Below are 23,791 nucleotides of genomic sequence, written 5' to 3'. Positions count from 1 at the left end.
GGTGAGGGCACGAGGATCCAGCGCGGAGCCCAGGGCGAGCGGCACCGGTCGCTGCAGGAGCTGGTTGTGTTCCCTCCGTCCCCACGGTCCTCTATTTATACCGTTCCTCCTGGATGTTGCCACCGGAGAAGGGCTGTTTATTCTTCCTCCTTGTGACCTGGCTAGTGCTGGTTGTTTTCTTGGCAGCCGGAAATATTTCCCCAAAGGCGTTTGTCTCCAGAAATCCCACAACAGACAGATGCTTTGGTTAACAGAAGCGTGTTTCAAAACTACATCAAAAATGGGACTTCCTGAATCATCAGGTCTGACCTGTGATGACAGCGAACCAGCAGTGACACAAAAAAAAAACCGACAATACCCGAGAGTGCCCGGGGAATGAAACATCATAGCAATTATCCATCCCTGGCGTGGGCGAGTCTACCCGGAAAGTGAAAGCTGTGGGAAAGCCGTCCTATCTGACCCAGCCTGTTCCCCCTCTTTGCCACCAGAACTGGGGGTGCCCCCCTTTCCCCCCCCCAACCAGCTCCCACGGTCCCCGGGGCCAGAGCCAGGAGAGCATCCTGCCCCGTGGCCTCTGCGCGGGCACTGCAGCGAGGGGACAACCTGCTGGGTCTGGGTCATCAGACCTCGAAATGCACAGAAAAATATGGTACCAGTGATTGTTTGTTGCTTCTCTTTCTCCTTCGTGTGTGCAAACATCCCTTTGCAGAAGGCACATCCCATGGTATTTGTTTTGCTGCTTTCCAGGGTAGACAAAATATTCAAATATTTATCCAAAATAAAAGAGCAAAGGTTATTTCCTGAGTACCAAATGCTGCAGTCAACTGTGAGCAGCCACATGAGATGTTCCATAAGATTCTAACACAGTAACGTGGAGAATTTCAGAAACAGCCTTATCCCATGTGGGTCTGACCCAGTTCCAACCAGCACCGTGGAAATTCTCCAAATATAATCCAGGGAAAATGTGTTAAATTTAGAAAAGACACTAGGAAAGATCATTTTTAAAAAGTTATTAAACTATTTTTTAGTCTTGGAATGCTGAGTTGAGGAAGAAGGGAAATAATTAAACTGTTTTGTCATCTGAATCTTTCATTTTATTAATACCATTAATACAGCTGTGCTAATATTGGCTGACTTTCCCCCGTGTGTTCAGCCCTGGGTTTGGCATCCAGGTCACCTGGACACGGCACATCAAGGATGCGTCGGGTGCAGCCCGTTTCAGAACTATTGCTTGTTTCATTTGGCCAAGTTCATTAGTGCTTGATTTTATCTTGGCACAGCAAATCCAGAGCACCTTAAATGTGGTGTGGGTTCTGTGTGTGCCCATCCTTTGTTACATCCCTAATTAGCAGGAGAAGCCTGTGCCAGGCGTGCCCGGCGTGCCTCGGCGGTGCCCAGATCCCAAGGACCTGTGCCAGGGTGCCCAGCAACATCTCAGCCTCGGTGGTGGCCAGATCCTGGCTGTGGCACGGCCAGGACCAGACTCCTCTGCATGGACCCAAAAGAACTGGGCAGAATCGGTCTTTATTCCATAGAAGAACTGTAAAAATAACGCAAAGCTAACATTTATTTCGGAAACATGCAGTACTTAACTTTTCAATAAGAAAAGCATTAATGAGTGGAGGGTTTTTTTGATTATTGAAAACTGAGCAGAGGTGTCCACGTTTCTTCCATGCTTTTGGACTTCACATCTTCCTGTAGGTCTCTGTGGCCAATGGGGATTAGAATTCCTACAGCTTTTGTAAAGGAGAATAATCATTTCGCTCTTGATTTTACTGGGTTTGTGGGTTCTTCGTGGTAGTTTTTTCCTTTCCCAAATTTGTAATTTTTATTAAAACCGTCTCTTGCTTTCACAGCAGAGCACACCTGGGGACCTGCCAGCAGCTACGCTCCTCGCTTTATTAAAAGCCATTTTCATGTTTGTGTGAGGAGATCTGTTAATGACGGTATCTACATGCGTAATGGCAGGCTCCTCTTTCCAGAATTAACTTTTCCTGACTCCCAGACTGGAGTCTGTGGCCGGGGCTTTGCTCGGCGCGGCCGCCACGGGCAGCGCCTCCGAGGAGCCGTCCTGGCCCGACCTGGGAGCCCCTCAGAGGCATCACCAGCCCCTGGGGGACACAGGGGAGCAGAGGAACGATGGCTGGTGAGGAGCTCCCGGCTCAGAAACAGCCGTGCCGGCCTGACAAGGAAAAATTATCACTTCAAGTAACCCACGAGCAGAAAAGCCTCCCCTGGGCAAAGGTGCTGCTCCCATTTAATCAGCTTTGCAAAACATAGGAAAAAAAGGCATTAGGCTTCAGCTTGGCATTTGCATCTCGTGCTGGGCTGGAGCAGGAGGGTGGCAGGGGATGGGCACGGTGGCGTTGTCCCCGAGGGTTGATCTGCCGCCTGCAATGATCAGGTTCAAAAGAGCAATGAAAATGAGGAAGATTAGATTTCCCCGGAGGACCGTCCTTTGGTAATCCCAGGATATTTTAAGGCTTAAGACTGTTTCTTCAGCTAATGCCTATGAAGTACAGAAAGCCTCATGTGCCCCCAAGAGGGAGATCCAGCTTTTCATGTTATTACAAATATTCCCTGAGTCACTGCCTGTGTTCAGGTCTTGGTGACTCAGCCACGGCACCGAGCCCTGAGCCCTGCCAGAGCCCAGGCTGCCACCCCAGCTCAGGTTTGGGCTCCTGGCAGCCACCAGGGAGAGCCAGGGCAGAGATGGGAGACCCAGGCACGTTCTGCCACCCCAAGAGCACCCGCTGGGCCATGGGGACATCCCTGACCCCTCACGGGGCTGGTCCTGCCTTGGAGAGCCGTGTCGGGACGTCCTGGTGTGTCAGCAGGAGCTGCAGCAGCCCCAGCTCCTGCCTGCTCATCACCAGCTAAATTTCAGAGTTTCCCCTATGGAAAATTGTTCTGTTTGCTATCAACAAAGTATTTTCTTATCGACCTATTGATGTCATTGTGGTTCCACTTCCCTTCTGCCTGTTACTGGCCGTACGACGCTGCTCTCCCTCCCTGGTGACACCGGGGTTCCCATCCCGGCTTTGCGAGTCCCTCTGGGCCAATCTATCAGCTTTTCTGAGTCTCAATTTCACACTTTGTGGGATAGAAACAATAATAACAGTAATTCTCCTCCTCAGGGCATTGTAAGAACAACTGTCTGATGGAAACATGGGGCTTTAAAGATCAGAAACATGATGCTCACTTTAAGTACTATTCATTTTAAGTTTTCTTGCCATTTGGTTTTAAGTTTGACTGTGGCACATCCTGCGTGTTTCATCCTATGTGTTTGAAATACCCTTCAAGGATGTCCTTGGTTTTCCTTTTTGGTTTTGTTGTCCATTAAGGTTTCACCATTATTCACCGAGGACTTGCTCCTCTAACTCCTTGGTGAATCCCAACAAGGTTTTTCTTGATGAAGGCTTTCATCTTGCAGGAAATTATCTCCAAACCCAGGTGTTTGTCCATCTCTTGGATGTGGTAATTTGTCCGTGTTCCACAGATCCAAACTGTGTGCAGCGAAGAGTAATAATAAAAAATAAATTGCCTCATAGTTACGTGGTATTTTCCTTCTTCAGAGCTCTGTAATGTAACAGAGTGATTACTTCTTCTGAGCCCAGACCTCTCTGCTGTTTATGATGATGGGGTTTTGCAGAGCTTCATTTAAGCAGAGCAGAATTTCAGCCTTTCTCATGGATGCAAATATACATTAGTGAATGTGGAAAACTCCTGATAAGATCCTCCCAGTGGGACTGAATAAACCGATTACAAACCCGGGCTCTGCACCAGCTCTCCCAGCTCTCCTCAGGCATTCCCTGCAGGCTGTTCCCACCAGCAGAGGTAAATGGATCTCTCAGCACTGGGTGACAGGTATCAAAGAAAATGAAATATTCTGCTCAATAAATCTCTCCCTTGTGCCCTTTTGGCTGCAGAAGCGGCCGTGCCTGACCATCTGCAGCAGAGCCACGTACTCTTGGACTGACATCCTCTTTTAGCCTCCTACTTATATTTAATCCATGATGTTTGTGGGTTTCAGGAAGCCTTTCTGTATTCCTACACTTGGGGCGTTAAAAAGCTGCCATTGCAATGGAAGTACAACTACTCCCTTCTCCTGGCAAAGAAGAATAAAGCACATTTGCAGTTTATTGAGGATTTCCACCCTGCAGCCCTGGCCATTGCCATAAGGTCTGGGACAGCTCGATGCTGAAGTACTTTATTGCTTGATCTAGTTGTTATTTTTGAGATTTCCTGTTTCTGCAGGGAAGGTCTGTTGTTCCAGCAGAGAGAAGCGTGATACAGTCGGTGAACTCTGCGCTGTGTCCCGTTTCCTACCCCTTTCTGTAATTGCTGAACAGTAGCAGGGACTGATAACATCTCTTCACACTCCCTTTTCTGGAAAGACCTGGCAGGTTCCCCACTTCTTCGATCACCTTCCCTCTCCTTTGCTTGTCTCATCATGCCCAGCATGAGGTCACCGGCTCTTTCCAAGCACCAGTCCAGGCCAGGAGCATTCCAAGCCTCTGTCAGTGTCCCATCAGGACTGTGGTGCCTTTGTGGAGGCTGGAGGAGAATGAATCACCAATAATAGTCCAACAGACAGTGCTTAACGTGAGCTGCAAAAGGCCCTTTGTACATCGTTATTAGCAAAGGGAACCCGATTTACTGCAAACTGTTACCTTTTCCTTTTGTCTAAAGCCCAAATCTGTGTTCTCCAGGTGGGCGACCAACATGAGGCCATGGGCCAAGACAGAGCTAGAGAGCATGAAGTTGGATCTAAGTGATTCCCTCAGGCTTTTGGGTCTAAGACAGTTTCCTCTCCTGTCTCACCCCCAAGACACATCTGGGGGCTGTGTGACCAGCACGGCATCCTCTGCTCCTGGGTGGCTTCCAGGAGGAGAGTGGGCAAAGGCAAACCTGGTCCCTGGCCACCAGCACAGCCCTTGAGTCACCTCCTCCGGAGCGGCAGCCGGCGGCAGGCGTTGTTGACATACCATAGGTAGCTCCAGTGTTTCAGGAAGGATTTCAGCAGTGATCCACCAGATGCCATAATGATAAAAAGTTATTGCTACTCATCCCTCTGCGGATTAAGCAATGGTTACTCGCGAAGCTGTTAAGTGCAGCCCCGGGCAGCATGAAAAGACCTGTATAAATATGCCTAATAGTGTGATTTAAAGACGGTTGAATAAGGCAGAACATATGTATATATAAGATTTGCCAAGCAGCCAGGTGTTGTGCTTGTGTCTTGGAATGGTACGTGTGACAGTAGGGGTCTTGCTGGAGCCATTTAAGTTACATTTAACTTACAGGAGAAAGTGATAACCGAGAATTAGAGAACTGAGCTTTATTTTGTTGGCTTGAACTATCAGTCGTGTGGCACATTGACCTCAAAACCATCCTTCCACCATTGCCTTCATTTCACACCAAATACCCAACACCAAACTTATCTGGGTTATATCTCAGCCGGTCCCATGTCTTTACAAGCAATGAGTTCAGTAGAAAAAGCTGTGTCCAATTATTTTTGCTCCAGGTGGAACCCATATCCCTCGGTTCCCCTACTCTCACCGGCTTCTTGTGGTTTCTTAGGACTTTCCCTGGCACGAACACACAACCCCGAGGCTTTGAGAGATCACGTATCAGTGACAGACAAGTCTGCAGTTGCACGAACGAGAGAAAAAAAGCTTTATTAAATGTGTACAGAGTGCACGACGGCACCCGTGTGGAATCAGGGTAAGAGAGGGAGGAGGAGCAGGGGAGAGAAGTTGATGGCTCTGAGACACAGCCCTATCGCATCCCGCCTCAGGCAGTGGTTCCGCTCTCTGGAGTCTGGGCTCGAGGGTCCACAGAGCTGGTAGCCCTCCTAACGAGTGGTGAGGGCAACCTGCTCCCGGGAGGAGACCACCTTCCCGTCCTGCACCTCCTCCACGATGGTGCGGACCTGGCGGGAGGTTGTCATGACTGCAAAGGGAAAGCGGAGAACAATTATTCAGGGGGCAGGGAGGAGGGAAATCTCTTAACGCATTATCAGATGTCGCATGTTCTTAAGGAAGATGTGGGAAATCCCACAAGGTACTGGAAAATGCTGTTTTTAAACAGCCCTGCGCTGGCTGGGAAGAGCTCAGAGCCTGGCCCAGGGGAAAGCTCAGGGCGGCAAAAGCCTCGCTCCCCGAATGTGTGGCATCCCTTGATGTTTCTGTGTGGAGCCAGAAGACTGGCCACGCAATCACAGGGGCCATTTAGGGCAAATCATTCCTGTGCTAAAGGAGTGCAAGGTGTTCCCCTTCCCAACAGCTCTGTCCCATGGCTGGTGACTGTAAGATGCTCCCGGGCTCTGGACCCCGAGGCAGCCAGCGAGGGGCACAGCACCCCACAGGGAGTTCACTCCATCACTTTGGTTGCTGCTCTAGAAGTGGGTCTCAAAGCTGTTTGTTATAAATGTCTGTAGCAATGTGGGCACTTACCATCCCTGCCCGAGTGTGAGGACATCGCAGAGGAGTACTGGGAAGAGATGCTACAAGAGAAGGGGAAAAACAAAGAGAAGTTAGGGACAAAATCCTTTTTCTGTTGTTACATGGGCTCCATATTCAGGCAGGAAGAAAACAAGAGTGTCCCACAGCAATTGTTAAAAAAACTGCTCTCCCCAGTGTCTCCTGGAGGGCAGAGGGACCAGAGCCCCTTCCAGCAGTGAAAGGTGCCCGTTACAGCATCTCCCTGCAGATGGACACCAGGGGCAGAGCCACGGGGCATCCCTGCCTGGAATCAACGTCAGGATGAACCCTGGAAGTGCCATCGGACCAAGCCCCCAGCAGCGTATTTTGTGTCTGTGACCTGTCTCCTCCCAGGGCACCCTCCCGGGCAAAGCCCCTCTACGTACTGGGCGTCCTCGCCCTCCAGCAGCCGGCGGTACGTGGAGATCTCCTGCTCCAGGCGGCACTTGACGTCCAGGAGGACCCTGTACTCGTGGTTCTGGCGCTCCATGTCGCAGCGCAGCTCGGCCAGCTGCTCCTCCACGCTGGTGATCAGCCCCTGCAGCTGGGCCAGCTGGGTGCCGTAGCGGGCTTCCGTGTCGGCCAAGGAGCCCTCCAAGGCTGCTTTCTGTGGGCAGAGGAGAGGGGTGGCTTCAGGGGGGGCTTCAGGGGGAGACGGGGACACCCTCAGCCCCCACCCGGCGGGGAGCCGGCCCCTCGTACCGTGCTGAGCTGGGACTGCAGGTCGATCTCCAGGCTCTGGATGGTGCGCCGTAGCTCCGTGATCTCCGACTTGCCGCTCTGAAGCTGCTCCGTGTTGATGGCCACCTCCCGGTTCAGCTCTTCCGTCTGCCAGGAGCCAAAACCCATGTCAGATGACATCTCAGCCCCAGCGGAGCCAAAACCCGTGTCAGATGCCATCTCAGCCCCGGCAGGCCCAGCTGGGGGTCCCACGCGCCCCACAGCGCTGCCGGCAGGCCCAGCTGGGGGTCCCACACACCCCATGGGGCTGCCAGCCATGGACTCACCTTGCTGAAGAACCACTGCTCAGCGTCCCGGCGGTTCTTCTCCGCCAGGCTCTCGTACTGCTCCCTCATCTCTGCCAGGATCTTGGTGAGGTCGATGCCAGGAGCCGCGTCCATCTCCACGCTGATCTCTCCACCCACCTGCCCGCGCAGGGCGTTCATTTCCTGACACAAAAGAGACACATGATGCGCGTCAGAGTGAAATCCCTGCATTCCCATCTTGACAAATTTCGTATTCGCACCCAGCACACGAACCCTACAGACCTTCTCCTGGAGGTCCTTTCTGAAGGATTGTTTCCCTCCCCTTTACCCACTCGAGTGTCTCCTCAGAGCCCTCGTTACAGAGATGCTCCTGCACATTTGACCTGACCCCTTCCCATTGTGGACAAAGGTTCCCATTTTGTAGGTCCCAGTTTGAGCCTGGCTCCGTGCTCACCTCCTCGTGGTTCTTCTTCAGATAAGCCAGCTCCTCCTTCAGGTTCTCGATCTGCATCTCCAGGTCGGCTCTGGCCAGGGTCAGCTCGTCCAGGACCCTGCGCAGGCCGTTGATGTCGGCCTCCACGCTCATGCGAAGAGCCTGCTCCGTCTCAAACCTGGACACACACACACACAGATTTGCACCACGGAGCCCAGCTGATACAGGTCTTTTCTTGTTATTTTCTTCCCCACTTTGGCATTTTTCTGCCCGAGCATCATTTGTTAAATGTGCATGCAGAGCTCCCCACGAGGTGGGAATGCCCAGGCAGTGCTGTCTCCAGGAGATGAGCACTTCCCAAACATCACCCTTCCCTTGAGCAGTGACCTGGTGGGGCAACTTCACTTGCAGAAAGCAAAGCAAAGCCTTGAACTCCCTGGCTTTTCCCTCCCTTCTCCAGGGAACTCTTGAAGGTGTTGGACTCACTTGGTTCTGAAGTCGTCGGCCGCCAGCCGGGCATTGTCGATCTGCAACACGATGTTGGCATTTTCCACCGTTGCAGAAAGAATCTGGAAGGGGGGAGATAAAGTGAAAGAGTGAAAAAGTAGTTCCAAAAACCCAGTATGCTGCTGCCTGAGCTCCCGTTCGGAAGAAGGACTGGAGCAGCATCGGACCTCCTGGGCTGGGCTTCCACATGGACCGATTCGGGCACACACACATGGCACAGGCTGCTGTCCCTGCTGGGGTGGCACCTCCCGTGGCTCCCACCAGGCTCAGAGTCCTGGCAGTGCCCTGGCATTTGTCTGGCAACTCCAAACAGCCCGGCTGGGATGGAAAAAAGGGCTGAGGAAGGAGTGCCCTGTGCCTGAAGTATTTTGCTTTCGTAATTACACCTGAGGTGCAAAAATTTGCTCTGGGATTTTGAAAATGATTGGCCGTTTAACGAGCAGTAATTTCTGTAGCCACGAGCCAATGAAAAGCTCTCACTGGTGCTTCAGGGGATATCCAAGCAATAATCCTGGAATATTGGTGTGGTAATTTCCCAGCTGTGGCGTGGGAGGGAAGGGAAGGGTCTGTCTCCCTCTGGGTCCCGAGCAGGGGGTTTCTGTGAGACCCAGCACTTCATTGCACAGATCTGGAGACAGCTTCTGCTCCAGGCCAGAGCACACCTCCCAAGCTGGGATTTGAAAAGAAGCTTTGGGTATCAAGGCAAGAGCCCCTCACCCCAAAGAGAAGGGTTAAAGAACTGAAGAATTTGAGGTATGTGATCTCCCCCAGGGGCTGACTCCAGCCTGTCGGCAGCTGCTCCATCTCCCTGGAATCTGCTCTCACAGACCAGGTCCTGTCATCACCCACCCACACCTTGTGCCCTCCGGGGGAGAAGGATGCTGTCACCCGCTGTCACAGGCGTGGGCAGTGGGGAAGGACCAGGCAATCAGCTCCTGATGAGTAATGCGGGCACAGGGAGGACAATGAGGCCAAGGAGAAGAGGAAGAACAGATTTTGGTGCTTTTGTTCAAGAACCTTTGCCTAAAATCAGCTGGGGAGTGGCTAAGAGTAATGAAACCAGCTCGGCCATGATTTCCTCTACTGCGTTTAGAGCAGGGCATACACCTGACCTCAGCACCACAACCCAGCCTGCTCTGATGCCTGGACATTCATCTGTGTCGGTGGTTGCACCTCCCAAAGAAGAAGTGTCCCACAGGGCACTCTCTTGCTTTTATAACCCCTGCCTTGAGCCTGCTATCAGGCTAGAGGAGGTCTGATTTGTAGTATATTTCTGAGAAAGACTTAGCATCTGCATTTGCATATCAGTCGGTAGTGAACAGTGCCAAAGAGATAACGTGTCCCTGCCTGCAGGGACCTGGCAGAGGGAGCACATTCCTGGGTCATGGGTAGGATGGAGGACGGGCAGGGAACGCCGGGGGTGGCAGCACCTGCAGCACCAGGGAACTGAACCCGTGTCTGCTGGGGCCTGACCCCCCCTTCCCTGCCCAGGAACAGTCCTTGAACACCCATCTCTGTGCCCTGTGGAGCACATCACCAAGAGACTGCTGTTCATAAATTACTACTTGTATTTCCAACCATTGTGTTTTCCCATCTCAGACCAATTACCTATCGTTCGTTAATACTCTTCAGCTTTTAGGAGCAGCACAAGCTTTTTAAAAAGGACTTTAATGGAGGTGTCTGGGTGATCCCAGCATCCTACCTTGTTCCTGAGCTCCTCGATGGTCCTGTAGTAGGGGCTGTAGTCACGCTCTGGCCCAGGTCCCTGCTTCTTGTACCATTCCCTGATCTTCACCTCCAGGTCGGTGTTGGCCTCCTCCAGGGCACGCACTTTGTCCAGGTAGGCAGCCAGGCGGTCGTTGAGGTTCTGCATCGTCTCCTTTTCTCCAGCCAGGAAGACACCATCGCCCCCTCCAAAGCAGGCTCCAAAGTTACCCCCAAAGCCAGCCCCATAGCTAGCCCCATAGCTAGCCCCATAGCTGCCCCCAAAGCCCCCTCCTACGCTGCTGCAGTAGTTGCCCCCGTAGCCACTTCCGAGCCCCGAGACGACGCGGGAGGAGACAGAGTAGCTGCCAGAGCCCCCGTGGACGCTGGGGGCCCTGTAGCCCGCTCCCCCAAGGCGCACGGAGGAGAGCCTGCTGGAGCCCCCCCCCAGGCTGCCAAAGCCCTTGAGGGAGGTGGAGGAGGAGAATTGCCGGACAGTGGTGCTCATGGCGAGGGCTGGCGGAGGCTGGAGGGCTGAGAGACAACGGGCTCGGCAGCGCAGACAGCGAGTGCTGCCTTCCCCCCGCCCCGCAGCCCTTTATAGCCCGGGCAGGAGGCGTTGCCAGTGCTGCTTTTTTTTTTCCCCCCCTGTTGCATTCCCGATGATTTTCATCACCCCTCAAATCTGAGCCAACTTCCAGAATCGTCATTTTTGCCTTTGTTCCTGTTCGCGCTTTTTGTCATATTCCACAAGAAAGTTTTTTATCTCACAAAGGGCGTCGTTGTGCTTCTTCCGTTTCCAAGTAAATAGTCAGGTGTGATTCAAAGTAGGAGGCTCCTTGCTCAGGGCTACGTTTTAATGCTGCTTTGTACTGTTAGCTCGGAAAGGGCACTGTTCAGGGAGCGTTTCGATGGAGTAAATCACCATCTCTTTGGTTGTGTCTCTTTGTCCCGGCCACCACATTTCGGCTGCACACACCTGCAGGGACAAGAACCCTCTTGTGAAGCCCTGGGTGTGCATCCACAGCCCCGGGAGTGCGATGGTGCTCCAAGGAACTTGGCTACCAATCCTGGAAATACGAGTCCTCTCTTTTATCCAGAGAGAGAGGGATGGTCTGTAATGAAAAAGCAATGAAAAGGGAGTTCGTGCTTCAGGGCTCGTTTAATTCTTCACTTCGCTTCCGAGACCACCCAAGAGGGGAGGAACGTGGAAAGGCAACAAGCACGGGGTGGTTTGTGGTGTTCTCTGTGAACCAGAGCCTCGCAAACCAGTCAGAAAGGGCAGGGTGTAACTGGAGAATTAGGAGATGCTCCAGGAAAAGATGTGGAACAGCATAAAGTAGCTGAAGGATGTAAGGAAAAAAGCTCCTGGTCTCTAGAAGAACAAGAGCACAAAGGTGAAAGTAACATATTTTAGCAGCCAATGCTAATGATGTTTTGTGTGATGAACATCTCAATCCGTTGTGACCAGGGAGGACAACTTCAGTGAGAGTTTGGAGCTTACAGCTCCTGTGGACACAGAGCTTGGGCGGAGGTAGAGGCTGCCTCCGAGGAGCGGGGAGGCTCAAGCCCTGAGCTCAACGGGCACGGTCGAGCTCCGTTGCTGGGTCTCTGAGCTGACCTGCGTCACGGGCAGAAACCACAGATCCGAGTGTCACCCGCCAGTAATGCAGGGCGTGGAGGAGGAGATATTTCTCATGCGTGTGCTTGGTGAATCGTTTGCCTTCGCAGACAGGCCCCAACAACCCCTTCCCAACAGCCAAGTTCCTCCTCAGATCATTTGCCAAAGGAGGGGGGGGAAAGAGTATGGAAATAAGCAACAAGGGCAGATTTCTAAGTGGCTTTAAAGGGCCTGGCTCCCTCCCCTCTATCTGCAGAGAGCTGGAAGCGATGGAGGAGCGGGATGTGTCCTTGGAATATCCGAGCTGGCGGCTGCGGAGCGGCACAGCTCGCACACAGCTTGGAGAGATGGAGAAATGGAGCCTCCATGACATTTGCTGTGGCCGGAGGAGGGTTCTGTCTCTTGGCAGCAGCATCTTTTTGTCGTGTGAGGGTCAGGATTTGGGGCATGGGGCCATCTGTTCCCCATCCCCAGGTGGGGGTGGTGGAGGCGCAGCGGCGCGGGGGCGGCCGGGACGTGCCGCTCCAAGGAATGTGCTTTCTCCCCATCTCCATTCCCTCACCTTCACCCGGGTGACACGGACGGGCAGGACTCGGGGGCTGTCCCCACTGAGGGTGGCAGTGGCACAGGGGAAGGGGACTGTCAGTGACAAAACCAGTGCAGAGCCCCCCCCCCCCAATTCCAAACCCCCAGCCTCAGCTGAGCAAAGCCCTTCGGACCCGTCGGGACCCGCTGTAGGATGAGTTCCTGTCCCGGCGTCACACGGGACATATTCTTCCTTTGCATGAAATTGCCTTTTCTTTCATCTTCTGTTTCCTATTTAACCGCCGTATCATAAAAATACACATTGCTCAGAAGATCTATGACATTTTGATAATACCACAAGGCAGCAATTAAAATCCTTCAGTGTTAATTAAGACTTAAAACAACGTATTAAAAAGTCGAAGGTGTTATTTCCATGGCCTCCCATTGAACACAACCACAAAGGGCTGCATATTGTTTGGATTGCGCTCCCTTTAGAATAAAAGGCTGACTACTAATAAATCAGATTCTGCTTATTTCATACACACAGTGAGCCTATTTTTTATACATTTCACAATCAGAATGGGGCATCGTAGTAATTTTGTGGTGGCACATTGGTGTTTAAACATGCAGTTCTGCCTTACTTCAGGAGGAAAAGGGAGATCTGGCTCCAAACCCAAGTATCAGCAGCCCCGGCAGGTGAAAACACTGGAACAAAACCACTTCTGTGTTTGTTTTAGGGCTATTATAAAGTCTGGGATCAGATCAGGTGTCAGGTTATCACAGGAAAGTCCTCCAAAACGTGCTGAAAAGCCACACCTTTGTGTGTCTTTCTAAAATGGTCTCTAACGTTAGGTTAACTCGGCGTAGTCTGAGAAGTCGAACCATCTTTCTGGAATTAAACTCCACTTTCTGAAACCTGCCTGGAGCTGCCGCTGCCCGTCTGCATCGGCCGCCGCCGGCAGCTCCCTCCGCGGCGGGTTCCAGGCGGGTCAGCGCTGATTGTTAATGCCCAGGGCAGGAGGGAATCCACCTTCTGTTTTCCACACCTCCCTCACAATTCGCAGGAACGGGAGTAATTAACATCAGGGGATTTTGTTAACAAAGTATTATTTGTCGTTTCTGTAGCAACGCGGGTGTGCCCAGACTCTTCCAGGAGAAACGGATAAAGCCGGGATGAATTCCAGCCGGGCACCTTCGGCATCCCCACGCTGGGTGTCACAGGGGGGGCAACGGGGGGCAGTGACCCCCCTGGGGGGCTCCGAGGAGCTGCCGGAGGGAGTGACAGTCCCTGCAGCACCCGTGGGGAGAGCTGGGGTTCCCTGCGAAGTGACCTGGAAGCCCCAGGAGTTACCTGCGGGCTGTGTGGGTCCCTACCCCTCCCAGGCACCTGAGCTGGGGCTGCTCAGCACCCAGGGCAGGGAGCACCCCGGGGACACCCCTCTGGAGAGGGGGGGCTGCAGAGGTGCCGGGGCTGGAGGTGTCCCGGGTCAGGACGTGCCCTGTTGTTTGGGGGTGGCCCCTCCACGATGCGAGACCCACTCTCCCGACCACAGCGCTCCTTTACGGGCTTCTGTTTGTGCATCCTGTGGTGGAACCCCCCCGGGTGGAAGTGAGATCACTGTTCATGAGCAGCAAACTCCAAAACCAAACCCTGTCTCCCACAGGCAGAGCGTGAGCTGCTCGCCCTGGGGTGCTGCGCAGGGCACGGGGGCAAGGGATGCCCTGCCTGGGCCACGGGGGATCAGCTCTGCAGGACTCGGGGTACAGCCCTGGCAGAGCCATAGCACGGGGGCTCCAGAGCCTGCATCCCTGCCCCTGCTGCCTGTGGGGATCCTTTCAACATTTTGAAAAAAAAGCCATAAGCTGCCTGTGGGGATCCTTTCAACATTTTGAACAAAACGCCATAAATTCTCCCTTATCTCCCCATAAAATCCAATCTTAAAACCCCGTGGCCGGCTCTATCTTTACACACGCTCGGTCGCACTCCTCTGAATCATCACATTGATTCAGAAGCCGGATTTACCAAGCAGCAAGTGTGGCAGGATCCAGCCAAGAATGTGTCTGAACTGGCTTTCCAGGAACGGCTGGCCCCGCTCGGGGAAGTGCTGCGTCAGGAGCAGCCACCGACGGGCAGCGGCGCCGGGAACCGCTCGCACCGCGTTGGGTCCTTCTGCTGGGGCAGCCCGTGCCCACCCCTGACCACCTGCCCCTGCAGCAGCACCGTCGGAAGCGAGAATTAAACAAAACTGAGGTTGTGTTTCTGGGGGGGCCTCAGCGGGTGTCTCCCTGCCACATCTGCCCCTTAATTTCGTTTTACCACCAAGCCCGTTACCCCCGCACGGCGGCCGCAGGGGCAGAGCGGGGAAGGGGATCCTGTGCATCGTCCTGGCTGTGTGACCTGGGGTTTGTTCATAGAATCATAGAATCATAGAATCATAGAATCATTGAGGTTGGAAGAGACCCTTGGGATCATGGAGTCCAACCATCTCCCCTACTCTACATAGTCCTCCCCTACACCATGTCCCTCAGTACCCCATCTAAACATCCCTTAAACACATCCAGAGATGGTGACTCAACCACCTCCCTGGGCAGCCTGTTCCAATGCCCAAAATGTTCACTTTCTTGCTCGGGCTCCCCGAGTGTGAAGCTTCAGCTCTGCACCTTGCAGCGGGGGAAGCAGCACTTTGCCCTGACCTGAAAGTCCCAGTACCAAATCTGGGATGAAATACAAAGATTCTCCCAAGTTTCACCTCCCATGACCGTGTAATCAGTTCCCTCCTAGACCTCCACCCACCTCAGCGGTGCTATGACATGTAGGTGTTCTGCCCACCATCAGGGTACCAAAGGTGGACAATATTTCCCCTTCCAGAGAGGAGCTTTGTCCTGCACAGCCCAGCTCTCCAGAGCACCCAGACCAGACCCCGCTTTGCAAAAGGATGAAGAAAAGCTTTATTTGATTTCTGAGCGCGCCCTGGGGGGAAGGGGGGGGAGGAACAGGGGGTGTGATAACGAGGGAAGATGCAGTTGGTGATCTCCAAAGCCACGGCGCGGAAGCTGGGGTGGGTTTTTGCTTTGCTTCACCAGGTTTGTGGCGAAGGGAGCGGCGGCCTCAGCGGGCAGCCGGGGTGATCTGCTCCCGGGAGGAAATCACCTTCCCGTCCTGGACTTCCTCAAAGATTGTGCGGATTTGGCGGGTGGTTACAGGTGCTGCAATGGAGAAAGAAGGAGCCGTTATTTACAGGGAAAGGAGAAGAAAGTGTCTGAAAGATTTTCATGGGTAGATTTGTTACCACCACCAACTGCCTCAGGAACCCCCTGTAGCCACCACATTCCTACCCCTAAATACTTCATTATATAGTTTCAGTCTGCGCAGATCATCTACTGAGACATGTTCTCGTATAATGTGAGAGTGGTTTATGTCAATTCACATTTTGAAAACATAATAAAATAGGAATTTTGGTAAATTAGTAAAAAGAGTCTAAGCTAAGAAGGTGGCCAAGGACATGTCAGAGCTCTGTATGATTGCTGCTTCAGCAGGACATTTTCTTACCTTCCTTAGGCTGCGAGATGTAGTGGGAAGACATGCTACGGGAGGAGAAAAGAGAAAGAACGGTCAGAAACGGGAAAAAAGTGAGTAGTCTCTATGACAAAATCATTACTTAAAAACCTGCTGTTTCTTCTTGCACCAGTATGTGACCATAATGATTTCTGGAACCTGTCTAGTGTCAAAGTAGAAAGGGAGAAAATGCTCGGGCTGTGTGTGCGCCGGGGGTTTGGGGATACAGGCAGCGCACACCCCAGCTGCTCGGAGCACAGTGGTACCCACTCCTTCCCAGGATCACACGGACACCCAAGGGGTGGAAGGTGCATCCCAGGGGTGCTGCAGTGCTGTGGCCACCACTGGGTGGTTCTGGACTAGTAGGACCAAAAAAGGGAGACCCTTTTGCGTGCCCCGGGTCAGGAAACGGGCTCAGAGCATCCTCCAAGGAACCCAGGTTGTTAATTTTTTTTTCCTTCCCTACTGCCCATCTCCTCCCAAGGCCCCCTCCCGGGCAAAGCCCCTCTACGTACTGGGCGTCCTCGCCCTCCAGCAGCCGGCGGTACGTGGAGATCTCCTGCTCCAGGCGGCACTTGACGTCCAGGAGGACCCTGTACTCGTGGTTCTGGCGCTCCATGTCGCAGCGCAGCTCGGCCAGCTGCTCCTCCACGCTGGTGATCAGCCCCTGCAGCTGGGCCAGCTGGGTGCCGTAGCGGGCTTCCGTGTCGGCCAAGGAGCCCTCCAAGGCTGCTTTCTGTGGGCAGAGGAGAGGGGTGGCTTCAGGGGGGGCTTCAGGGGGAGACGGGGACACCCTCAGCCCCCACCCGGCGGGGAGCCGGCCCCTCGTACCGTGCTGAGCTGGGACTGCAGGTCGATCTCCAGGCTCTGGATGGTGCGCCGTAGCTCCGTGATCTCCGACTTGCCGCTCTGAAGCTGCTCCGTGTTGATGGCCACCTCCCGGTTCAGCTCTTCCGTCTGCCAGGAGCCAAAACCCGTGTCAGATGCCATCTCATTCCCAGGAGGCCCAGCTGGGGGTCCCACACACCCCATGGGGCTGCCAGCCATGGACTCACCTTGCTGAAGAACCACTGCTCAGCGTCCCGGCGGTTCTTCTCCGCCAGGCTCTCGTACTGCTCCCTCATCTCTGCCAGGATCTTGGTGAGGTCGATGCCAGGAGCCGCGTCCATCTCCACGCTGATCTCTCCACCCACCTGCCCGCGCAGGGCGTTCATTTCCTGACACAAAGGAGAAACACGTCTCCATGCATCCAACAATCCGCTTACCGGGATGTTCCTCTCAAGACAGATCCTTCAGGAAAGGCAGCATCCTTCAGCAGGTACTACTGAGACACAGCAACAGGGAGCAAACTGGGGCCTTTTTTCCACAGCCACAATTAAAATAATCTACATTCTTAAGAAATCTCCATTTGAGTTAATTCTTCAGAGAATAAACCAGAGCCTGTAGTTGGCTTCATTTCTCAGGAGATAGACCTTCCAGGGCTGAGGCTGCTGGGATCGTTAATAAATCTCTAATAGCTACAGTGGAAAATACTGGAATAAAAATGGTGAATGGGTTTTATACAGGCTCCGGAAAGGATGCGCCGTTATCCAGAATGGATGGTCTCTCCTTCCTTACCAGCACTTCTCATCTTCCCTCCCACCGGTTCAAAACTCAGCATAGTCTAAAAGGTTGGACCAAACCTCTTATTTGTGGTCCCAGGTTGGATTTTTTTGAACCTCTCACCTCCTCGTGGTTCTTCTTCAGATAAGCCAGCTCCTCCTTCAGGTTCTCGATCTGCATCTCCAGGTCTGCTCTGGCCAGGGTCAGCTCGTCCAGGACCCTGCGCAGGCCGTTGATGTCGGCCTCCACGCTCATGCGAAGAGCCTGCTCCGTCTCGAACCTGGGGACATAACAATGGTCACAAAAGTGACCCAGGATCTTGTCCAGCCGGGGACAGAGCCCCTCGGTGCTGCTGCTGACATTGGTCAATACTTCATGACCCCCATGGTGCACGGGCGACCTTCTGAAGGCCAATGCTAGTGAACGCAGGGGAACAACCGATAAAACAGCGTCCCTCTGAGTCTGTAACATCTCCTTGCTCCTGAACCCTGAGCCTTGTCACTGGGGCTGGGCTTTGCTGGGCTACACACAGGAGTTAAATGTGCAGCAGAGGCACAGAGAGAGTTCCCTGCACAGGAGAGGTCATTCCATGGAGGAACAAGCAATGGGATAAGCCAGTGAATGCCCATAGATTTGGATAACTCACGGCTTTGGAAATTATACCTTCATTTTGAAGGTTTTGTTTCCACGTTGCCCTTTTTGCGGGGTTTGGATGGGACTTTTTCTCCATTTCACCAAACACCTCTGCAGGCTTTGTTCCATTTTTCCAGGAAATGTGACTTACTTGGTCCTGAAGTCATCGGCTGTCAGCCTGGCGTTGTCGATCTGCAGGAGGAGGTTAGCGTTGTCCACTGTGGCCACCAGGACCTGGAGGGAGGAGGACAAAGAAAAAGCACTAAATGAGTGTCAGGATCTCCTCCTGGCTCACCAAGGGATCTCCTCCTGGCTCACCAAGGGGTGGGAGCACAAGTGAGACTGGGACAGGGATGGTTTTGGGGATGTTTGGGGTTTTCCTTAGCAGAGGTGTGTATGGAAGCAGGACAAGGAAGACACAGCTGAGCCTGACTGCAGGATCAGGGCGATTACCCTGTGACCTCACTTTCCAAAAATCCTTCTGTAAGTGTTTCAAAAGGCAGCGTGAAGCCATGTAAGGTGTGTGACGTGATGACAGCATTTGTTTCCACGCTTCGGGGCATGCCCTGATTGTGCAAGGGTCAAGCAGGGATCCTCTGCTCCCCATACACAGCACCTGTGGCTCTTCTGGCAGGACAGACGGACCGGGGGGGGCTGTGCCTGGCAAACCTTGTGCCCACTTGATCCAGGATGGATTTAATTTGCTGATGGCAGAAATGGAGCAAAACGCAGTGAGCAGGTGCCTACAGCTTCTGATTTTTATGTTACAAAACCAGGAGCAAATAATAACCCATAGTGGGAGAAGGTTCAGGCCAGAGCTTGGGAGGACAAAGTCATGGGGCTGAGGAGAGGGAGGGAAAGTGGGTTCCATCCACCATCTACCAGCTCTCCTGCAGCTCCAGCCGTGCACTGCCTTCCCCCATGTCTACTGGGGGCAATTCACACGTGAGAAGTAACAGAGAAGAACAAAGTCAAAGTTTTGGAGTATTTCCTCCAATATGGGAGGTGGGATTCAAATCAGAACTGAGAGACATCCCCCCCGAGCTGCCTGGGTCGGGGGGGTTGCAGCAAACCTGGCACTGGGGCAGGGACTGCCAACAGGAGGAGAAAAACTCATTATTGGTCAGTTCCATCTTTTCTCTTTAGCATCTACATCTCATCGATACCAGGAGCTGAAACAATTTTGCAAAGACTTTGTCTGAATGTTTACAAAGATGACATGGATGTTTCCCAGCTGGCGCACACCCACAGCTTTCCCTGCACGTTCATCTTTAACTCTCAGAAACCTGCATTATCACCGCAGACTCCTCTCTTACTTTTCATTCTGCACTATGTCCTTTACACCTGCTTCTTCCAGTGAAAACTGCCATTAGTTCCCTCCAGGAGGATGTAATCAAAAGCTGACACTGAGAAATCTCAGAGTTTCCAGCTCTGTTTGTGTGTCTGAGATGCTCTTTTACCGCATCATTAGTGCTCCCTAATTACAGAGGCAGCGGCCAGTGTTTCTGCTTCCTCTGACATCCCCCAGTGTTAATCCCAGCATCCTACCTTGTTCCTGAGCTCCTCGATGGTCCTGTAGTAGTGGCTGTAGTCACGCTCTGGCCCAGGTCCCTGCTTCTTGTACCATTCCCTGATCTTCACCTCCAGGTCGGTGTTGGCCTCCTCCAGGGCACGCACTTTGTCCAGGTAGGCAGCCAGGCGGTCGTTGAGGTTCTGCATCGTCTCCTTTTCTCCAGCCAGGAAGACACCATCGCCCCCTCCAAAGCAGGCTCCAAAGTTACCCCCAAAGCCAGCCCCATAGCTAGCCCCATAGCTAGCCCCATAGCTGCTCCCAAAGCCCCCTCCTACGCTGCTGCAGTAGTTGCCCCCGTAGCCACTTCCGAGCCCCGAGACGACGCGGGAGGAGACAGAGTAGCTGCCAGAGCCCCCGTGGACGCTGGGGGCCCTGTAGCCCGCTCCCCCAAGACGCACGGAGGAGAGCCTGCTGGAGCCCCCCCCCAGGCTGCCAAAGCCCTTGAGGGAGGTGGAGGAGGAGAATTGCCGGACAGTGGTGCTCATGGCGAGGGCTGGCGGAGGCTGGAGGGCTGAGAGACAACGGGCTCGGCAGCGCAGACAGCGAGTGCTGCCTTCCCCCCGCCCCGCAGCCCTTTATAGCCCGGGCAGGAGGCGTTGCCGGTGAGTTTTTCGTCACCCCTGGAACAGCCCGAGCCAAATTCCAGAATCATCATTTTTCCTCTCCCCGATTTCATGTCTTTTGTCACATCCCCCTGGGAGCACTGGGGCGCACGCGGGATCTCCTCCTTCCGCCGCGGTTCCCAGCACCCGCCGTGATTCAGAGCCCGGCTCCTCGCTCAGGGCTACGTTTTACCCTCCTGCTGCTGCTGCTGCACCTGAGAGCGGAGGTTCTCGCCCCAGCTCCACCCGTGGAGGAGCACAAGTGAGTCCTCTGTCCTACGCCAACTCCCCCACAAGTGTCTCACATCGTTAAAAACCCGCACATCCATTGATTTGCACTTTTTAAGGAGTCCAAAGCCAGAAAAAGCTGCTGATTTTTAAAGCGCTCTGCACATCCATAATCTTTATATGGGCCGACCCAAAGCCAAATGGAAACTTTCCTGTCAGAACCTCTATCCCAGGACAAGCACAGACCTGGCCGTATTTGTGTACTGATACCATATTTGGCAGAAATCTTGTAGCTCAAAAGAGAAGAAACTCCCGTAATTTCTGCTTACGTACTGCTTTGCAGAGGCTGGAAAGCCCCGACAGCGGTGGGGTTTCAGTTGGTTTAAAAAGGGAGTGCCTGATGGTCCTGGCTTTGCTGCATCCCCTTTGACAGACTCCCCAGCAGCAGTCTAAAAGTCTGCTAAAACCTTCTGAAAGCTTTGCAGAAGCTAAAAACTTCTGTGCCACAATTCCTCCTGCCTCATTGCTGAGATGGGTTTTAATGCTTAAGTGGTGTAAAGCAGAGAAAGAGGATTTGAAGCTGCATCAGAGCCCCAGCACCAGGACACCTTTTGTGCAATTCCTGATGGGAAGAGTGTGATCAGCTCGGATCTGTGCCCACAGAAAGGCTTTTTCCTACACATTTGCAGCTGGGAGGCCCAGCAGCACCTGTATCCAAAGCAGTGGTGGGCAAAGTGCAAGCTGTGCAGCGAGGGGGGGAGATCCCCACCTGGGGAGCAGGGGGTGTCGGGGGACCAGGCAGAGGAGATGCAGAGATGAACAAAGCAGCCGCCCCGACGGGCACACCTGCACCGGGCTATTAAGGGATTGAGCTGAGCGATTATAGTCATGCAGCTGGACAGGTATTGGCCTGAAAAAAAAGCAGCCAAGAAGCAGGAAGGGAGACACTGCACTGTTTTATTCTTTGTTAGGAAAAAAAAAAAAAAAGAAAGACAAAATCCTTTTACTGATGTGGCGCCAGCTCTTGCAGTTTACAGTGGAAAATCGCACACCCAACCTGCTGGCCTGCCTGGCTCCAGCGATGTCATCCTCGGATAAGAGGAGTTATTTTTTTCTGTGAGCAGAGGTGCCTGTGAGGTAGTGAAAGAGAGTTATAGGGATTAGGAGCCCTTTTGTGTTTTCTCTCCTGTGGTGATCTCCTTCCTTCCCAGGGCCCCTCTGGCTGTTTTCACATTCTAATGCACTTAACTGATTTTGGAGTTACTAAGATGTTCCCAGAGCCTCACCCTCAGTAATTCATAGTGCTTCCTTTCTTTCATCTGTTCCCTGAAGGACACAATAACAACAACGCTTCATCTGCATCGCTGTTAGATCTCGAGAACTTAATAGGGAGTCACGTTCTGGTTCCTCAGCAGCTCCAGGAGAGGTGGTGTGATGTTGCTGGGCGGCCACCAAGGAAACCAGAAACAGACTTGGTGGAGGGCTCCAGTCTCTGGGCAGCGGCGCCTCAGGACTGATTGGCTTCACGTTTGGGTTTTTGACTCCCCAAGCTGTGAAATCTGGGGGTTTGGGATGCATGTGTCCCTCGGAGAGTTGGGAGCAATCCCTGCTGCTGGCAGATGGCAGAGCGTGCAGATGGTGGTGCTCAGCTGGCAGCCAACTCCTGGGGTAACCTGGCAGGGTGAGGATCGGCGTTCCTGGCCCGTTTCCCTCCGTGGTGGGGGGTACAGGGTTACCCAACAGCCGCCCCGGGGGAGCCGTGCTCAGGTGCCCTTCCCTGGCCACCCTTGCTCTGAGATCTTCCAGATGCGCTCGCTTTGCTCAGGGTGGCTCTACCAAACACCCTCCTGCTCCAGGCAGCTCCCGTGTTGGCCACGAGCCCCTCACGTGGGCCAAAGGCTGCCCTGTGAGTTCTGTCCCCCCTGCTCAGGTCACCCCCACGTTTTAGGCCAAGTCCTGACTCAGCCTGAAGGTGACAACTGCCCTAAACGGAGGCAAAGCTCTGCCACAGCCCCACGGGCAGGAACCACCTGGGCTGAGGGCTCTTCTTTCTCTGTTATCATGACCTCAGCCCATGTTTAAGCTCTTTATTACAGCTGGCACAGGAGCCTCAGATGAGAGCTGGAGATTGTCCTGCAATATCTGCTTTCTCTGGCCTTTTCTGATGGATGTTCTTGGCCCTCAACTGCTGCCCAACCTCTGGCTGGGCTCCTGGAGAGCAATCCCCAGACTGGTCCCACTCTGATGAGAGAAACCCTTCACACACAATCCTTGCTCTGGCTCTGTCGAGAGGGCACAATTATACAGAGGAGCAGGCACCACTTCAGCTATTTCATGTTACCAGAAGAATTCAGTCTCCCAGGCTCTCCTACAACACTCACCCACAATGAATTCCCTTGAGATAAAAAAAAAAAAAACCAACACAAAACCCAAACACATCATAAAGCTCAGGCGATGGTATCGGAGTCTGTTCCAGCACGAAGCACGCCGGAGATGCTATCTCACCCTCGGTTGTGCTGCAGGGGGGAAAAAATGAACCAAACTCCCGTGTTTGCAAAGGGAGGGAGGTGGGAGTGGACGAGCAGCCCTGGTGTAACCCGGCGGTGAGGGCTGGACTGAAAGGGCTGGGGTCAGAGCCTTGCATTTGCCTCAAACAATATGACTTAATTGGGCTTTTAATGCCGTGAATACGAGCTAATTAGGAGTCGTGGTTGGGTTTTCCCTGTGGGCCAGCTTCTCCTGAGTGCCTTCCCAGCAATTCCCAGCTCAGCAGGAACCAGCCGAAGGATGCGGCCCTGGGAAAGGTGGCTGCTGCCTGTAAGGAACAGGCACGGGCTCTACCCTGGCTGACAGGTTTGGTCTGTAGGTTTGAACAACACCAAAATGGGTAACAAATATCTCAAGGTGTAGAGTGAAACGCGCTGTCTGTGTTTCTATCTCGGGTGCTAATTCTTTATCACCTGCTGGGACGTGTCCTGACAGCCCCCCCCACATTATCTGGAAAAAAGGCGATTCCAGATCTGTTACCATGAAAGGAAACTCGGCTCCTGTGTTGTGTGTGTGCAATGGAAACTCCCTGTGGGCAGGCCCAGGGCAATGAGCCATCAGTCCATGGGCCGAGCCAAGGCTGCCCGAAATGCAGGGCAATGGGGGATGCTCGCCCCGCTTACCCCCTGCTGCCTGCGGGATGGAGGGGACACAGGAGGGGACACAGGAGGGGACACAGAGGGGGACACAGGCAGCACAGCCTGGTCCCCTTTAGCTGTAGAAGGGAAGGATGCAACCATGGAGCTAGCGGGGTGAAGGACTGAGTGGAGGGAAGACAAGGGGAACGACTCC

General features: G+C 53.5%; 2 protein-coding genes across 2 annotated transcripts; both read right to left on the bottom strand.

The window, feature by feature from the left end:
- Nucleotides 1–5,652: 5,652 nt before the first annotated feature.
- LOC106898097 (keratin, type I cytoskeletal 14) lies at nucleotides 5,653–10,707 on the bottom strand. The gene is made up of 8 exons (XM_014959182.1): nucleotides 10,111–10,707; nucleotides 8,388–8,470; nucleotides 7,923–8,079; nucleotides 7,490–7,651; nucleotides 7,185–7,310; nucleotides 6,869–7,089; nucleotides 6,456–6,505; nucleotides 5,653–5,952 (listed from the first exon to the last, which is right to left on the bottom strand). Exons 1-8 carry the CDS (start codon nucleotides 10,618–10,620, stop codon nucleotides 5,855–5,857), a joined length of 1,407 nt encoding a protein of 468 aa, XP_014814668.1. The 5' UTR covers nucleotides 10,621–10,707; the 3' UTR covers nucleotides 5,653–5,854.
- Nucleotides 10,708–15,211: 4,504 nt separating this feature from the next.
- Nucleotides 15,212–20,268, bottom strand: LOC106898098 (keratin, type I cytoskeletal 14-like). The gene is made up of 8 exons (XM_014959183.1): nucleotides 19,598–20,268; nucleotides 18,201–18,283; nucleotides 17,540–17,696; nucleotides 16,870–17,031; nucleotides 16,646–16,771; nucleotides 16,330–16,550; nucleotides 15,809–15,843; nucleotides 15,212–15,465 (listed from the first exon to the last, which is right to left on the bottom strand). The coding sequence occupies exons 1-8, from the start codon at nucleotides 20,105–20,107 to the stop codon at nucleotides 15,368–15,370; spliced, it is 1,392 nt and encodes a 463-aa protein (XP_014814669.1). The 5' UTR covers nucleotides 20,108–20,268; the 3' UTR covers nucleotides 15,212–15,367.
- Between the last annotated feature and the right edge of the window lie 3,523 nt (nucleotides 20,269–23,791).

This window comes from Calidris pugnax, unplaced genomic scaffold, assembly GCF_001431845.1.
Source record: "Calidris pugnax isolate Ruff unplaced genomic scaffold, ASM143184v1 scaffold341, whole genome shotgun sequence".
Lineage (NCBI taxonomy): Eukaryota > Metazoa > Chordata > Aves > Charadriiformes > Scolopacidae > Calidris > Calidris pugnax.
The sequence above is the reverse complement of the archived record's forward strand: the minus strand, read 5'-3'. Positions and strand labels throughout refer to the sequence as shown.

What these genes read in the sequence shown, in the direction of transcription:
- LOC106898097 (XM_014959182.1), bottom strand. Translation starts at nt 10,620, where the DNA reads ATGAGCACCACTGTCCGGCAATTCTCCTCCTCCACCTCCCTCAAGGGC. An exon ending in TGCAGTCCCAGCTCAGCACG is followed by an intron (nt 7,090 to 7,184) that starts GTACGAGGGGCC and finishes CTCTGCCCACAG; the next exon opens with AAAGCAGCCTTGGAGGGCTC. An exon ending in CTCACACTCGGGCAGGGATG is followed by an intron (nt 5,953 to 6,455) that starts GTAAGTGCCCAC and finishes TTCCCTTTGCAG; the next exon opens with TCATGACAACCTCCCGCCAG.
- LOC106898098 (XM_014959183.1), bottom strand. Translation starts at nt 20,107, where the DNA reads ATGAGCACCACTGTCCGGCAATTCTCCTCCTCCACCTCCCTCAAGGGC. An exon ending in GCCGATGACTTCAGGACCAA is followed by an intron (nt 17,697 to 18,200) that starts GTAAGTCACATT and finishes TTATGTCCCCAG; the next exon opens with GTTCGAGACGGAGCAGGCTC. An exon ending in TGAAGAAGAACCACGAGGAG is followed by an intron (nt 17,032 to 17,539) that starts GTGAGAGGTTCA and finishes CCTTTGTGTCAG; the next exon opens with GAAATGAACGCCCTGCGCGG.